General features: G+C 40.6%; 2 protein-coding genes across 3 annotated transcripts in view; both read left to right on the top strand.

The window, feature by feature from the left end:
* The first annotated feature begins 1192 nt into the window (after nt 1–1192).
* On the top strand, nt 1193–7949 carry cope (COPI coat complex subunit epsilon). The gene is made up of 10 exons (XM_019256816.2): nt 1193–1354; nt 1499–1561; nt 1713–1813; nt 2242–2394; nt 2988–3041; nt 3296–3377; nt 3779–3934; nt 5331–5399; nt 6847–6921; nt 7286–7949. Exons 1-10 carry the CDS (start codon nt 1253–1255, stop codon nt 7337–7339), a joined length of 909 nt encoding a protein of 302 aa, XP_019112361.1. The 5' UTR covers nt 1193–1252; the 3' UTR covers nt 7340–7949.
* Nucleotides 7950–9400: 1451 nt separating this feature from the next.
* cers1 (ceramide synthase 1) overlaps nt 9401–18730 on the top strand; it is a 26740-nt gene continuing 17410 nt past the window's right edge. For both annotated transcript variants that reach the window (XM_010729697.3, XM_019256822.2), the window contains exon 1: nt 9401–10632. In XM_010729697.3, the coding sequence (XP_010727999.1) occupies nt 10375–10632 (258 nt within the window). In that variant the 5' untranslated portion in view covers nt 9401–10374. The remainder of the gene's footprint in view (nt 10633–18730) is intronic.

Consider the following 18730-nt stretch of genomic DNA (forward strand, 5'->3'; position numbering starts at 1 on the left):
TGAACAATTGAATCAAGAGTCCAAACAACAGGAAAAGCAACAGTTCTGACTATGAGACAAAGTTTCCACAGCAGACATTATTAGACCCTAAACAAGTGTGGTATTCTTTTAATAGGTTTTCTGTCATTGCATAATATTTATAACCTGTGGGACTCTTGGACTAAATATATTCCTTCTCTGGCTGACACACACTTTTTGTTTGTCTAGCTGTCAACAAATCAACATTTCTATTTGTTTTTTGAGTGTACAATCCCACTAATGAGGAGGTTCACACAGTGCGACACCTGCTGATCATTTGTTGTGATTACTTTTGCTATGCTTGCTGTTCTCCCGTCACTTATCCTTAAAGGTCCAGTGTGTCAGTGTCCACCATATTCAACTGCTGTCTTACTATAGTACGCTGGCTCTAGATAGGGACTTTCATGTTTTTCACACATGGCCATCATGCTAGAAAGGAGAGGGCTAGGGCTAGTTGGTTGTAATCAGCAACTATACCGCTACATGCTACTAAATCCAACATACTAGACCTTTAATTATTGAGAACAGACTTTACAAACTTTTATTTTGAAAAGTACACTAACAGTGAAGGCCCATCCACCAAAGAAAACCAAACACTGCAAGTACAAGGGCCAATTAGTCAACTAAGGAAATCTTATTTTTGACGTATGTGCATGAACCTAACTCAAACCCACTGTGATCACGAAGCGAGATGGAGGTGATCTTGAATGTTAATGTTGTTTGGAAAACTGTCAACTTATAATGTTACAAAATCCACATCTTAAACCATTCCACTACCTACTCGGTGCAGTCTCTAATGTGAGATGACGACGCTGACACTGACGTTAATGGTCAAAATCTTATATCGAACCACACCTCAGTTGACTTCAGAGCCTAATAATTATATAACCGATTAACCAAATATCTTCCTGGCTTAAAGGGCTCTTACACATTGGGTGGTAAATTTGTTTTGTCAATAAGAGCAGAAAACAAGAATTCAAGCTTAATTTTTATCATTTCTGTTTGTTTGTTTTTTGCCCATTTTTTTTTAAAGAAAAGAAAAACGACATGTTTCTACAAGTGTGCCAGTGTTTATCATGTTCTCCCAAGAGTACCATCTGCAGGGGGCGCTCTTGTCGGCCATCTTGCCCCGTTGATGTATTAGTGGTTGAACTCAATCTCCCACAATCCTCTGTGGACAACCAGGAAGCTGACGTATTTTCGCTTACGTGTCAGGAAGTTTTTGTGAGTGAACATGGCGGCTCAGCAGGGTGATGTTGATGAGCTCTTCGATGTGAAAAATGCCTATTATATCGGCAGCTATCAACAATGTATCAACGAGGCTCAGAAGGTGAAGGTAAGTGTCCAGCTGTTGTCAGAGGAGCGCTTTGAAAATGTCTCTGTTTCATTTTTGACTGAGCTAACGGCGTCTTCGAGCGACACTGCTAATCGTGCTGGCGATGATTTGTCTTTAAAACACTCGTTTGTTTCTTCTTTAAAGCCTTCATCGCCAGAGAAGGAGGTCGAAAGGGACATGTTTCTGTACAGAGCATACATTGCCCAGGTAAGCCCCTCTTTTTCACACGTACAAATATTATATCCCACCTAGCTCAGTCGCCTGTCATTAGCTCGTAGCTGCTCTCTCAGTTATTTGGCAGGTAAATTAAAAACCTGCTTACCCTCACGTGTGTTTTTGTGCTTTTTTTTTTCTCTAGAGGAAGTATGCTGTTGTCCTGGATGACATAAAGGCCAACTCCTCAGCCGAGCTTCAGGCTGTCAGGATGTTTGCTGAGTACCGGTCCAATGAAAACAAAAGGTGAGAGTTTAGAATAACACAGCCACGTGTCAGTGTGGGAGTTTTAATTCTTGTGCAAGAAGAAAAGTGCTAAAGATGCTGTTTGAGGTGATGAAAATACTTCAGCTGTGCTGCCAACTTTGGTGGTTATTATGTTCAGTTTGCAAGAATAGTTGGTTGGTCTTTTAACATCAAACTATCTTTGTGTTTTTTTTGTTAAAAAATGCATTCAGATTACCGCAATATATTTTAGTATGCTCGACAAAATTATTAAATAAACCATACTGTCCTAAATATTAAATTAATCATCTATGTCTAGTCTTTACCAGTTTAAATGCAATTGAAGAATACTCAAGTCTTTCTAGCTCATGATTGTGATTCATCGATTCTTTATCTTCAGGTTTATGCTTACTGTCAGAACTGAAATTGTTTTTTTTTTTTTTTTGCAGGGATGCTATTGTTGCTGATCTAGACAAGAAGATGGCAAAGAGTGTGGATGCTGCAAACACCACTTTCCTCCTCATGGCGGCATCCATCTACTACCAGGAGCTGAACTCTGATGCTGCTCTCAGGACTCTGCACCAAGGAGAAAGTCTGGAGTGGTAAGACGGGGAAAAAGATTTTACTTTGGGGGAAAAAAAAAAGTCTCAAGACTGATGTTAAATAAATATATTAGTAATACAGCAAAGAGCATATCAGATCTTTCTTTCTGTAATCCACAAACTCCATTGCAACAACAAAAAAGTTGACAGTATTACTTCCATCCTTGTGCTATCAATTCTAACAAATAAGAACAAGACTAATAAATTGGTTTATCTACAGATAGGCCACTTCATTATGTACAGTTGTACCCAATAGTTGTAACTCTTATGAAGCTTATCATGTTTCACTTTTTGTTGACACTGTCAGAGAGGTATTCATTTAACTTTTATGTTTACTATTGAGGTTGTAGTAGTGTTTAACTGGACTGCATTATATTGAAAGGCGTTTCTAATATTTGGGCTACTCCATTTATAAACATGAGAGGGCCAAAATATTCGAGACACCTTTCAATATAATGCACTCCTGTACAACAACAGCTCCCTTGATTTCTACATCTGCTCCACAGAATTCTGCGAAGGGTTACTGGGTTTATATGGTTTTCATTTTAAAGACAACAGCCTGAAACTGACCTGAACACTTGTTTATTTTTCAGCATGGCCATGTCCATTCAGGTTTTGCTGAGTCTGGATCGTGTCGACCTGGCAAGGTATGACAACAATATTGATGATTTTCATCGAATTGGTAGGTCAGCTTTGTTATTTGCTTATAGAGGCTAATGGGAAATATCCAGGTGCTTTTTGTGTTTGGTTTTTTTATGTATAGTATTATCATTTGACAGTGGGCAACCTCTACAGTATGGACCTATATAATAAGAAGACTTTGCGTAATAGTATACCATCTCTTTGAAATGGGACTGTGTTCCTCTAATAACGATGACACTCTTTTCTTCTCATTTGACAGGAAAGAGCTGAAGAAGATGCAGGAGCAGGATGAGGATGCTACTCTAACCCAGCTGGCCACTGCCTGGGTTAATATTGCTGTGGTGAGGCCACTTACATTTGTATAATATCACCACAATACACATTGATTTATGAATAAAAGCACTGTCATGAATAATTTCTAAACCGTCCACACGTAATGGAGCGTGTCTGCATGAACACCAATTAAATGAAGTTCCTCTTCATCACTTATTCAGCATTCAAGCTGTATTGTGATTGACTGAAGCTGCAATCGTGTTTGAAATAATTGGCACTCAGGGTGGTATGTATTAATTCTTGGTGCAGTCTAGGAGGGACTATTTCACACTGTAGTTCTTCCAAGTTGTGCGGAGCTGTGGGTACCATTTAAAAACAAAACAAAAGCAATCCAACAGCTGTGGGTGTTCACTTTTTTCAGCATGATCACTGCTGAACAGATTTAATTGCTTTCTGCTTGTCGTTACAGGGTGGAGAGAAGCTGCAGGATGCTTACTACATTTTCCAGGAGATGTCAGACAAGTACTCATCTACACTGCTGCTCCTCAACGGGCAGGCAGCCTGTTACATGGCTCAGAACAAGTGGGAGGAGGCTGAGGGAGTGTTACAAGAGGCACTTGACAAGGTTATATGACAATTGATTATTCTTTCTTCTCCTCATCACACCGTTAAAACACACACACACACACACACACACACACAGACACACACACACACACAGTGTACTCAGTTAACGCTCTCCAGGCTTGTTTCTGAGACTGGTGTTAGATTCAAAGCCTTCATAATTAAATCCTTAATGAATCTCTGCTAAACAAGGCAGCTGTGCCGGAGGTGCTATGTAATAATGATACAGGATTAAACCTTATTATGAGATTCATCCAATCAGTAAGCAAAGAGTAAACTGTTACTTATGTCATGCTAGATATAAAACCTTATTATGAGGACCAGCAGTGTGGTCAGCCAATCAGCAGCAGTAGTGTAGTTCATTAAATATGTGCTATTGTTATGTTAATGTGTGTCAACAGGGCTGCTTTTATTCACAGGTGGCTATTTGTAACACATGGATTTTCCATGACCAATATGTCACCAAACATTTGAACATAATGAGGCAATAATAGCATAAGGCTGAATGTTTCCTCTGAATCTTCAACTGCTCCTATCCTAACAGCAGATGGCACCACATACTCTTCTGTAGTCCATAGTTATTGTGCTTTATCCATAAGAAGACTGTTCAGTATAAATGTTTAGATCAAATAATCATATTGCAGTACTGTTGTTTAAAGTCTGTCTATTTAAATTTGACATAATATTTAAATATTAAATATACCCTGCTCTCTACCATCTCTGTGAATATTGCAGCTCTCCGTCTTTATGCATTGTGAGTGGATGTGTGCTGTACAGCTCTGGTTTTGTGTTTAAAGTTGTACAAGCACAGTTATGTACAGTTACTGTCAATGTTAAAAATGAAGGTTAAACAGAACACTAAAAATAAACTGTTTAGGTTAACTGAAAGTGAAGCTTCTCATTTTGGAAAGTCCCTCAAACCAAGCTTAGTATTCCTACTTCATGAGGCTCACCATTCATTGGAACTTGATTGGCCTAGCACAAAGTTTACTGGTTAAATTATTACAAAGTCATGGTCATCCATTGATGTTATCTTTTACTAACCAGACAGAAACAGACAGACAGATATAATAAGAAAAATAAAACAAAGTGAGTGTTTCATAGTGTTGTTACACATGTTGAATACTTGATTCTGATTGGTCGGTTTATGGCGTGTTATTTCTCTATAGCAGGTCACTGCTATGAATAACAGACCGTTGCTATGGAAGTAGTTTTGATCATAAACACTAGAGGAGCTAGATCCCAGCTCCACCTTGTTGTCTGCTGTACTTTAATACAGTTCCTCTTGAAGCATTTTAGTGCTATGTCTCTACTATCATGCTAAACCACTGTCCTGTTTGCTTTGTGAGAATGACTCTCTCGCTGTCTGACTCCGTCTTTCTCTCTCCCCCCTTCAGGACAGCAGTCATCCTGAGACGTTGATCAACCTCATCGTGCTGACCCAGCACCTCGGCAAAGCTCCGGAGGTGAGACTTTGAACCCAAAGCAAAGTCGTAACAGCCATCAGTTTAGTCGTTTCTTATAGGCCGACTCATCCTCAGTCAAAGAGGACTTGAGAAATCTTTTTTTCCAATTCTGTGCTCAAAGTGCAGAGTGCCCCTCTCAGCAAATTTTACGTGTGTTTGTCTTTTGATTAAACCAGGCAAAAGCATTCAACCAAGCAATTTCCTGATTGCATTCGTCTTCTATCAGAAAAAGTGTCATCTAAGCATTTCTACTGGTTTAGTGCTTTGTGCGAGTTATGTACCGTGGAACTCAGAGTTCATACGATAAAGACTAAATTATCTTGTCCTAAGTTTGATGGACTTGATAGTAATGCAGTAGAATGCTGACCATTGACTCAAAGCAGTCATTAAAAAGTTTCCAGTTGTGATAACCACTGATTAGCACATGTTACTCAAGGTTACCTGGAATTATGTAGTTGACAAAGAAGCCTAATCCTCAGATGTGGTAGTAGAGCGATATGTGTTTTATGAGCTGTTTTTGTCTTAATCCTAAACCTTAAAATGTGTCCATCCTTGTGCTGTGTGGGGCTACCTGACCCGATAGATGTTAGATAAGATATACTATTATAATGTGTCTTTATCAGCTTCAAGTTCAAGTAAAGTTTAATTGGCACATAATCATACAGATACAGACACAGTAAAAAGTATTTCCATAAGCTCCTACACTTTGTAAGTAAGCCAGTGAAAAGAAACCTTAATAGTAATCAGTAATTATAATAATAGTAAGGAAAGCAATATATTATAGTAATAAGGAGTAAATAAGAAAAGTATTCTTAAGGGTGCAGTGTTAGGCATCGCCCTCATTTAGGATCCTTGTGGCCTGAGGCTCTCAGTGCTGGCACATTGTGAATAGGACAGGGTTTGTTTTCTGTCTCCTCTCACTCTCTTAATTTCCCTAATCCAGTCTTAAGATCTCATAAGATTGAAGCTATTTGAACATTTTCAAACACAAATGTACAAAGATCAGCAAAATGTAAAGTCCATAGTGTACTAGTGGTACTAAAGCCTTTTTTTTCTCTCCATGACATTAAATATTCATGACTGCAGTAGCAACAATTGATACAGGACAGTTGTAGTTTCGTAATATTTAGCTGACAGTCACCTGATAGCATACACAAACAACCTCATCGCCTTTTCAATCTGAGCTGTTACCTATTTCAAACTAGTGAGCAAACACAACTTCTTCTGTGGGAAAAAAACAAACAAAACAGCTCTGATTTTTGGCAGGAAAAAAAATGTTTTCAGGCTGCTTGTTGTTGGCAGGCCTTCATAAGCTTTACTGTTTTGTTTTATAGTTCCTGAAAAACAGGTGCTCAGCCTTTTAAAACTGTGTATTCAATGTTTTTTGGTTTTTATTTACCATTGTCGCTCTATAAACTTTATGTGGTCTGTTTTCATCTGTCCTCAGGTAACCAACCGGTACCTCTCTCAGCTGAAAGATGCACACAGAACTCATCCATTCCTCAAAGACTATTTAACCAAGGTAATTTGCTTGTATCTGCCTTTTGTTATTCATTCTCAGGCATGCCTCTAACCCGTGGCTAGGTCTACTTCAGTTCACAAGATCCTCTCATAGTTGTTGACAAACCTTCATGACCTTTCCTCTGTTATAATTAAATCGGCCGGTTGTTTTGATAGATGGACGATCAGGTGTCCTTGGAGCAAAGTCAATGAAGAGCATTAAGCTCTGAATCTTTAACCTTTGTCACACATTTTGTTGTAATTACACAGGAGTGCATATGTAAACAAACATGTTAACACTGGATTACACAAACCATGCGACGCACAGCTGTTCCCATGCTCTGATGTTTTTCACTTTAACCGTTTCCTCTTTGTTTGTCCTGCAGGAGAATGAGTTTGACAGACTAGCGATGCAATACACTCCCACCGCTACAGCATAAGACATCTTCTGTTGCTGAGAACACTCAACAACGGACTTCAACATTACACCATGAAGTGTCAACAGTTTTTCCTCTCTCTCTAACTTGCATACCTGTATTTGTATGGTATTTTTACTTTGTATTGTTTAAACCAGACCACAAGTCATCTATCTTTCTTCTGGGTTGCAGATGAAACATGTCTGGCTTAGTATCCACGCTTTATAAATGAGCATTTCTCCCATGGAAATCAGTTTTTAAAGGACCAGTGTGTGGGATTTAGTGGCATCTAGAGATGTAGTTGCGGATTGCAATCCCCTCGACAACTACTGTGGTCGTGACAAACTGCAGCCAGCGTTTGGTTTGTTTGTTCTGGTCTACTGTAGATGCATAGCAGACTCCATGAAATATAATATTAAAGGCTCATTCTAAGGTAACAAAAACATAATAGTTCTTATTTTTAGGTGATTACACACTAATGAAAACATAGTTATGAATATTATATTTTTATTTCTGCTATATTCTGTAAAAAGAGCCTCCTAAATCTGACACACTGGACCTTTTTAAGTAAGCATTCCTTTGATATGATGATATCAAATCAATGTTTAATAAATGTTTAATACCTGCGTCAAAATTTGAAGTGTCTTTATGTGAAATCTTATATGTTCTAAGACAGTGTTTCTCAGACTTGTTACAACACGTAGCACCTCAGAAAGTATTTGTCTCTCCAGGGCAGCGCAGTCCGACCCTGTTCAACTAGGGACAGTTCACACAGGAGTAAAGGTTATTTATTGTTGACTCCTCAACTAAACTGGTTTACTAACCAGACCTCGTTTGGTGGAAAAGTGTTAATCCTGATCTGCACTACACTTGTTTGGAGCCATGATTGCAGATTATTTTAACCTCACTTACTATCTCATGTCACATTTTAACTGATCATGATCATGGCGGTATGTGCAGACTACGTGAATAAAGGTGAGTTAAGTATCAAGATGAGGAAATGACAGAACTTATTTTAAATCACATTCCAGCGATCTTGTAGTTTAATTCAAAATGATTTTAGAAGGGAGGCACGGTGGTGCAGGGGTTAGCACAGTCGCCTCACAGCAAGAAGGTTCCTGATTTGAACGCTTTGTGCGTCCTGAGAAGACCGGGGTCCTTCAACATCTGCAAAAAAAACTGCTGCAGGTGTTGTACCAGTCTGTGGGGGGCTAGTTTCCTCTTTTGTGTTGTTGTGTGCTGGGGAGGAAGCAGCTGAAGAAGAGGGATGCAGAGAGCCTGGACAACACATTCACCAGGCAGAGGAGTGTGTTCAGTGGCAGACTCAAGAACTCTCCCGTCCTTCTGGCCACGGGACACAAAGGGCAATAGACTATTGACAAGCTGATTCTTTGTTGCACTGATAACTGGACACTATGTTATTGCCACTCTATTTGCACTACATCTGCTAAATGCTGTGACTGTCATTCAGTGTCTACAGCCTTATTTAATCCAATATAGTTCTTCTCTATTATCTCTATTTGTAGTTCTATAAAAAAAGGAATTTATATTTTCACTTTTATATAGTTTTCTACTGTAAATGTATCTGCACGGGTTTCATTTAAATGCAGATAGGTTAATTTCAATGTATGTTTGATCTATAATTACTGTATTATAGGTTAATTTTAATGTATGTTTGATTGGTGTATGTTTACTTCTCATAGGTTCTTGAAATTCAACATATGACACTTACTTTTGATACCTGAGGCACACTTTTGCTCATAACATCCATGCATTTCTAATTAAGTATAACCACTTACAACAGAATAGACATACACACATACATTTATATGTTATGTTATATGTAAGACATGTATACTTTACATGTGTACACATGGAAACAACATCAATTTGAGCTAATTAAAAGTGTTCCTTGTTGCTTCCTGACATATTTTCTATGACCTATGTATCCACTGTCTCTTTAAGTCATTTATTTAACCCTCTCAGCTCACGCACAGGATTCATAAAGAAAGATAGCGGCCTCAGCTACGTCACCGCCCCCTTTGCTCTCTCTCTCTGCTCAGATAAACGTACGCTTTTTTTTTTTTTTTTTACGTACCAGTTGATTCCCATTGAAAGCGGAGCGCGTCTTGTCAAAACGCAGCTTTGAACACGTTGACCAGCAGCGACTTGAACGAGCAACTGAGGAGAAGACGGACGGAGAGGAGGAGGAAGAAAGAGAGAGAGCCAACAACGAAAAAAAAAACAAAAACCCTCTTCGTATCTAGGGGACTCTCTCTCTCTCTCTTTCGTTGGACTAACTTCGTGTGAGGTTGTGGGGGAAAAAAATCTGCTGTATAACGGTGCACGCGTTACGTTATATAAAGGCGAATAACGGACAGAGATGAGCCCGTACGTACGTAACAGCATAGCGGCACAATAAAAACGCATGTGCTGGCTTTGGGGCTTGGCGCTTGGAGGAGAGAGATTGATTTAAAAAAAGATTTAGACTTTACGTTGAATCCGTGTATGTTTATATGCTACATTGGCTGATTTATTCAAATAGCTAGCTGTCTTGCCAATGCTGGTCCATTCACCGCTGTGTGCGTATGATTTCACTTAGCTTAGGCGGCTAACAGACCAGGACGCGCCGCCGCCGCCTCTCTGATGAGCCCGCTGTGTGTGTGTGTGTGTGTGTGTGTGTGCGTAGCGGAATGATGATCAGACTAATGCCTCAGATTAATGGTGAAAATCCTATTTAATTATTTTTTTTTTGGGTGACTATTAAATATAGCCACATATCTGATGTGTGCGTTCAGACGTCGTGGGCCCTGCTATCATTCATAAAACTCTCCTGAAGGCGAAGAAAAGGGCCCATGTCTTAATTTGGAAAACAAAGAATTAGGCTACAGGGGGAGGTTAAGCTGGTTAGATAAGCTTGTTTTAGCGTTTTTAAGTGAGCTGGTTGACGGATTAGTCGCACAATCTGGACAGTGCAGCTCCCTCCACTCCCCTCTCTCTCTTCACCACAATTGGAGTATTTTTTTTTATTTTTGTCTCCTCTCTGCCGCCGCACCACAATGAGCAGCCACACCGGGGACACCGGGGACACCGGGCCGGTAGAAGTGGAGCCCATGCCGGGATACTTGGACCTCATTACCAGAGCCTCCACCGTCATGTTTAACGCATGGAGAGACTGTAGCACATGCGGGCTGGAGCTCTCCAAACGGACTCTCCTGGATAACGCTTACATCACTTTGACCGAAATCGCCCTGTTTTTCTTTTGCGCCTTTTTGTGGACGCAGGTCAGGCGGGGACTGACAGAAAGTCTGTTTAAGGTTAGTGACACACACACACTTGTCTACAACTCCCCAAGCTTGCTTTATTTACATCCCTTTAATAGATCATTACTCCAATTAAGAGTCCCCCAGCAGTTCACATGAGGAGGAGGAGGAGTGTGGCCTCCTTGTGCCTCAGGAGTTCATCCTGAAGGCACAGGAGAGTGAGTGTAACAAATGTTAACAAATATTAGATTATCCAGCTGTAGGCTTAAGATACTGACAATAAACACCCTTATCTATACTTGTATTGGGCAAACATTTGAGCCGAGCAGGTGCAGGACCAATAAGAACTCCAAATTTGGTATTTCACTGCTCTTCACACTCATAAAAAATGTGTATTAATGCTATAAATGCTGTATAATATAAGTCCCACTAGGAGCTGCATCTTATTTCTTCACATCAGGGGTGTCAAACATGAGCCACCAAACAGAAATAGTTGTACTACATGTGAAAAAGTAAAGTGCTATATTATTCAGTTCAAAAATACACATGACTTGAGATATTGCTGACAAATTACACCTCTTCAGGATGTTTGTCATGTTTTATAAATGAATCGTTCATTGTAAAAAAAAAAAGGATAAAGTTTGGAGGTGTTGTTATGCAAAATGGTTTCACTGGTCCGTCCCATTTGAGCTCACCTTGGGTTGCATGTGACCCATGATCTAAAAGTAGTTTGACACCACTGCTTTACATATTTCAAATCTGAAACAAACAACACAAGAGGTTGCAGGCTGAATACAATCCACCATTCTTTCCTAATTGAAGCTTTTCTCTTTGTGCTTTTGGGTACTTACACATGGCAGCAAGTCATTAATTGGGATTGTGTCACATTGCAAATGATGCAGACTTCCTATCATCCCTCATCTCCTCTCTTTCTCTCTTGCACACACAAAATTCAAGGCAAGGTGGGAAAAAATGTAGTACATGTCATTTTATATTGCGATATCATAATATATGTACTTGTAGTAAAATAATACATTTTGTGTCAGTGAATTTACCCCGGGAAAATTCAAGCTGTTTCCGCACGTTGACTCGAAAACCATGTATCAAGTTGCCATGAATCAATGCCCACAATGGCCTGATACACACAATCCGTACACACTGTATATATGTGTCATATTGCTGCTTGCGTCTATATTTATATAAATGGATTTATTTTCGGAAATGAGACCAACAGATACATGCTGCTGCCATGGGGTATAAAAAACCATGGCGTTCTTTTGTTACCTGAGGATGTGCACTTAAAAAACCCACAAAGCAGCATCACGATTCCTCACCACAATACGTCACTTAGAGGAAAGAAGACGCTCAGGCTACGCTCCGACCCTGTGTTCCTCTTCACTCATCCAAGTCCTGAGTACCTCCACCCTGTTTAGTGTGTTAGGCAGGGAGGGGCCTGGATGTGGCTCATTATTCTGCCACAGTCATGGGTGGGGGTGGTGCGTCTGCACGTGGTGCTAGATGCTACGGTGGTGATGTTACGGCGGTATACTGTAGTCCCATGTGTGAAGCCAGATGTGGCCTGAGAATGTAAAGAATGAGGCCTGTTTTCCCCCTTCACGTTATGTATGTGTGGTTAGCGTGTGACTCACTGACTCCTATGGAACAATATAGGATAGAGCCAGTTTAAGGCCCAGATACTATAAGGGCTATGAAGGATGAACATGAATGTGTGTCAGGGTCCCCCTTTGTTTCTTTACTAGTGCATGTGTTTAACCAATTATACAGTGCTTACATTAGGGAGGGGTTCAGTGGTAGGTCAGCTGATGCACTGGGATATTACATAGATCACAGAAGCTGCGGTGGGTTGTCAGAAGAGTACAGATACATTATCAGGTCTCAATTGAGGACAGTGAATTGAGCACGGGCATGATTAACAGGATGTTTTCTCATTTGCTAAGGTGGACGTTAAGTAAACCACAATGCATTTAATATCTTGTCAGTAATGATTGAACGTGCGGTTTTCACAGCGTTGAAGTACACAATCGCTATGGGCTCCGATGTGGAGCCGTACAGTATGAGCACAATGAATGACAGCACGGACAATCGTTGAGTACACATAGTTAATTAGGACCAGTGCTCATGAAAACTCATGGACGTTAAATGTTAGCTCAGACGTCAGTGGACAAAGCACTGTGTAATCGTATCCTGTTGTCATCTTTGTGAAGACTATGATGATGTGAGCTGACATGAGAGGAATGAGTGCTGGTTCCTCAGACATGCTGCGAAAACGCCATTTATGGACCTCATACAAATGACATATACCTCATTGTCATTTATAGACGTGGACATTTGTTTTGTGTCAGAGTCTTTGTTGTTGTGTCCTCATGCAGTCGTTCATAGGACCGGCTGCTTCTGGAGATTCGATGATGATTGATTAGTCGATCGAAAAGAAAATGAATTTGCATCAATATTATCATTAAAGTGACCATTTGCAGGTGTAACATTATAGTAAATTAAATATTTTGCGGGTTTAAACCCTTTACTTGTGCTCTAGCACGTTGTCATTTTATTCGTTTTCTGATGTTTCAAAGACCAAACAGTAAATCCGTGAATCGTGAACCTGCAGATTAATCGATTATAAATATATAAATGTTACTCGCAGCCCCACATCCAGAAGCTGCTGGGGAATATAATAATACATCCGCCAATAGAGCCAATGGATAAAAAATAATTAGTTTCCTGTTTTGTTACTTACAGTACTCTCAGTCATGTCTGAAGAATAAAAGTTGACCCATTTTTTAATCTCCACTTACTCCAGTTTCTATGAAACAGCCCGATTTCAAACATAAAAGCAGTCTGAGGGATACTTTATTTTTTATTGTTTTGACTGTGTCGTGTGCTTAGTTGGCCGTACTCTGTCAGCAATACCACAACAACAAGAGTGGAAGCTTGTGAGGTGAACCCACTCACTTGTCAAAAGAATTTCGATTGATAGTCATGAGACCGTGCACACTTCATGGTGAACATGAACTCAATAAACAACACGGGAATAAGGTCAAAGATTAGAAACGTAGAGGTCGGATGGGCCTGTCTTGATCTGGAGTCTTTTATTCGTGTCTCTGCTTATGGAGCCTCCACATGGTACCATCCTTTCACATGTCAGTGAGCACGCTGTTGGATGAGGTAGGGTGAGCACGTTGGGGGTGGGGATGACTCCTGTGCACAGCGTTGGTGGTAGGTGAGTGTTTTTTATCATGTTGATTTGATGCTCGAGTGTACGACCAGTAGCTGTTCGGGTTAAATTAAAACACAACTTGTTGATAAGCTACTTTGAGCTCTTACATAAAGACTAATCATAATCTCTTGACTCATCCGTTGGCACCAACGTTGGCGCTCTAAAAAACTAAACAAAGCTAAATGTGCCCTTTAAGTGAAGTGTGGGAAATTAATTAGAAGAAGTGTTGAACTCCATTTTGCTGCCTTCTGTAGAAACCAGTAATCTTGAAAGCAGCCGAACTCCTTCCTCATTGTCTTTTTAACTTCTCTCTGCACACAGACAAACTGAATTTAGTTTTATGTATCTGTTTGCTTGCATGATTTAATTTGTTGTTTGTATGCATTTATGCCTGTGTGTGTGTGTGTGTGTTCTCTTGAGTGTGCAAGGGTTCAGATACATTTGTGTTTGCATACATTTTGTCAGTCAAAAGCATTGCATTTGCAACTTCCTATCAGCGGGGGATAAATAAACAGAGAAGGAAGAGAGAGCTAGAGGAAGGAAGGAATGGAGAGGAGAAGCAGGGCTGAAGGGGGTTGTGTAACCGAGGCCGGACCTGCTGACTCAGCGTGCAGCAGCCAATCATTAACACGATGGCACACACACTCCCTATCACTCGTTAGTATATGTGGGTGAAAAGAATATATTCTTACATACGTGGGCCATGCAAATTCAGTGTATTACCAAACTTTTTTTTTATTTTTAGAACCTGCAGCATCAGAACCTGTATTTAGAAATAGGCGACAATAAAATCAGGCAGTGGTCAAACCCTCCATGCAGCAGCAGTTCATAACCTCACACACAAATGCCTCACACACACACACACACACCGAAGCAGTCGCTTGCTCAAAGAGGCAAGCAGCCAGCCAACTCGAGCATCGTTGCGGCGCTTATCTCGCTGCATAGAGCCGAGCAGCACCTCTCACCCTCCTGCTGTTGTTCTAAACGTGAAAGCGCCATAAGGTTCGACAAGGCCCCCAACCACAGATCCCAGATCACGTTCCACTAAGCCCCTTTGCTCATTGTTGTACATTAGAGCCACAGAGAGAAACCTGATATTGGATTTGTGGTAAAGGGGAAGTGCTGTCCATTCATCCAAAAGTGCCCACTCAGGTGAAACTTACTTGTAATTCTGACACTGATTGCAAACAATTGTTAGGAAGTTTAGTTGTTATTAGTCTTCCCCTCCTCTCCCCTCCTCCCGTCCCCTCACATGACTCAGCCCATCTAATATATCATCACATAGCGTTTAAGCGAGCAGCACTTTCACCATCACCTGACTGTCCTGATCTATAGCTCTGTGTGCTTCAGTGTGTCGTACATCATAAATACGAGCACTTACAGGTTCACAAAACTGTCAGCCCCACCGCTTCCCGCACAGAGGTTGTGCTTCGATTAATCACAATTTGTCACTCTGATAGATGCAGTTATTATATAATTATTCATTTGTTTATCAGCATTATATGCACATGTGGAATTCTTTGTGTTTTTAATATAGCAAGCCTAATTTCAGTGCCTCGGTGCCAGGCCTTACTATTTGCTAAGATAGCCAGACAACTCTTTGAATCATGTATCAACAATTTTGGCACAGCATTTGGCAAAGTATTCCCACACACCTCCCATCCATCAGTGCCTTACTAATTAAGACTCACTCTAATGTGGAGAGTTAGTAACTTAATTAGTTATTTAATCATCAGGGAAACAAAATCAGCAATTACTGAGGATTTTCTGCCTTTCTCTGTTTTAGATCATTGTGAATATCTTCAAACATTACGAGATATCTGAAGACCTTGGATTTGGTCAATTGTAAAAATAATAATAATAAAAACCATTATCCATTATGATCAGCCAAGAGACTGGAGTGTCCCAGAGATTCTCCACGTTTGATAGATCCATGGGCGGACTGGGACAAAAAATCGGCCCTGGTATTTTGGACCAGAGCAGCCCACAACAACGACCCAAATTGGCCCAAATACCACGTCGGCCCACCGGGCAAATGCACGGTACACCAGATTGCCAGTCCGTCCCTGGATAGATCCCATTAAACAGTTTGTAGAAGACTTTCATACCAATCACTTGGGCCTGGAGTTCTTGTTGTCCCAAACGCAAAACAGACAGCAATTACTCCACTGCAGGAAGAAACAAGGGGAGTGGTTGTGCACTCTTTAACACAGTGAATCATAGCCAAAGCATCCATATGTACCACCAGCTACAAAGTGGGATCATGAATCAGCCCCGTTTGCTGACAGTCAGACTCTGGATTCTTCTGGTCAGCTGGAATGTGCCGTGAGGCCTTGACCGCTACAGAGCCTCTAAATGTTTTTCCTCTCTCTCTCTCTCTTCCTCTTTCTCTCTCTCTCTCTCTCTGTCTCACTTACATGCCCTCCGGATAGACACAGTGGACAGGCTGTCATTAGACAAGAACACGCTGTCACTGTAGGCTTCACACATGGCAGCTGTCTCTGTTCTAATAAGGCCGCTCTATAACAGTGTGTGAGGACAGTATCCAGAGGAAAGCGAGCTTCAGTTTCTCTGCTCTGCATCTTACGTCATGTACGTTTTGGGCATGTTTATGTTTGTGTGTGTGTGTCTGCATGTTTGCTCATGTAGTTGTCCACAGGGTGTTGATAATGATTTGGATGTTTCTCTCAGCTTTCGGGTCTCTGTAAGCAGTCTTTGAGATCAGATTCTCTGTCCCAGACTCTTGTCTGTGGTGGAGACTGATACATCTGCATGGACTCATTTCAGGAAGTTGTACTTGTACCCTTTCCTCTCACGTCATTTAACCTTTTCTTTCCTTTTCTTTCTGTATCCTCTTGATCTAACTTTTATACGTTGCGTGTGTTCCACTCGTTTCTTCTTCTCTGTCTTGTCCCCACCCACCGCTCGGTTAACGCAGCCGAATGCTGGTTAGCCCAGATCCAAAGGTCGATAGTGGGACCTTCAGGGGGAACTCACCTACATGTGGCAGCAATTACAGGTTGTTCTTACAAAATTACTGTAACCAAGCTGTGACTCAGAAACCCTACACAGATTAGTCACAGCTTGTAGCAAAGAATGACAAAAATCTTCCTGTGGACTCATGTCTAAACCCTCCACTGTGTAACACCATCAAAATTCATAAAATTCTTTGTTTCGTCGGTATGGCTTGTGCAAGAGGAAGTGATCAGCTACAGTGCAACGTATATAGTTATTTTTTTATTTTTTTATGAAGGTTAAAGCGAAGTGAAAGTAAAAACTGAAACAGACACATGTTATATTGCTGCACAGGTCGACACAGGTCCTGCTGTGTACCACACAGCCCAGGAATGTGTGCCTGCTTTATTCCTCACTGTAATCAATAACCTAACCTTAATCCGGACATCCAATCATTGTTTAACCCCATTAAACTGCCTATCAGTGGCATCAGAGCTATAATTATCAGCCTGAACCGAGGTGCTGTAACTTGTAGAATATTCAGTTTGAGGTACAAACACACACGTTATCACTGTAAGCAGTGTTAATAGATTTTGGCATTACTAGGGATGTGATCATCCATTTTTCTGCGTATCATATGTTTGACTGAATAGGACAGACCTCACAGGCCGGTTTCCAAAGTCCATGCTCGCCAGATTCATATTTATTAATCAGCACCATATGCTGTCAAGCCATGTATGTCTTTTGTGTTGGTTTGTTTTTAACTTGACGTGCGGGCACATTTATCATTTTGCTCACTTTGAACTTCATGCAAAACCAGTGTGACCACAATGGACCAGGAGATATTCTTTATGAATAAGAATAAGAAATAATGGCGTGTCATCTAATTGATTTTCACATGTCCACATTACTATCTGTCGATGAATGTGTGTGTGTGTTTTAGGCTAACTTTAGATTATGTGTGGGTGGATAATTATGGTGAGCTCATGAACCACCGCCTGCTGATGCACACTTGGCCTGTTGCAGGCACATATTAGTACTCATGCTCATAGTAAGTCCTCATTCTCAGTGTGTTGGCATGGGTTGTACATTATGAAAGACAGCCATATGTCTGCTGGCTGCCAGTTTGGACAGGGAGCAGCTTGAGTGAATATCTTAATACTTCACTGAGGCTGTACCTTTTACAGTAAGTCTCTTTCTGTTGCTCTAACCATTGCAGAAATATGAGGACATGAGATAGCTGTGTTCACATAAAGCGTTGGTTCCTTCTGCAGTGTGTGCACAGAGGCAGTACTATAGTTATTATATGCTCCTCAGTCATAAGACACATACATAAACCATATGACCACGCATCACAAGCCTGATGTTCTCTGCTCGCAGCAAAATGAAAAGAAGTGAATGCACAACTGCATCAAACAAAGAAGTTACTTTATGCCACTTATCTGACACAGTGTGTGTGTGTGTGTGTGTGTGTGTGTGTGTGCAGCTGCTGTAGTTTCTGTTGTGTGTTAATTAAATGTAACACTGTAGGAAAATAATGTTTTGTCCCTGCTGGGTGGACAAATGTACAATCTTCAGACAAAATATCTCAGCTTTTATTGGTGAATGAATCTTTGTGATGCATGGGAAATTCAAGCTATTACTTAATAAATTTATAAATTAATTTAGCTCAAGACACTCATGTTGATCATTGTCAGTAGTCCCATCGCGTACATTTTCATCTCTGATTACATGTGAATGAGGTGGATAAACACTTTTTCTGCAGTGGTCTCTCCTGATCTATGTTTACGCAGCTTTCGCCTTTCTGAGAGTCGCTGCGGCCACAGGTAATGACGATTAAGGAATTAAGAAATAAGGAAAACAAAATATATTTCACACCACTAAGGGTAAAATTGAATACATTAGAAAACTCTGTGTCATTCATAGGCAAGTGTGAACATTACAATAATTCAGACTAACACA

This window comes from Larimichthys crocea, chromosome XVII (assembly GCF_000972845.2).
Source record: "Larimichthys crocea isolate SSNF chromosome XVII, L_crocea_2.0, whole genome shotgun sequence".
NCBI lineage: Eukaryota > Metazoa > Chordata > Actinopteri > Sciaenidae > Larimichthys > Larimichthys crocea.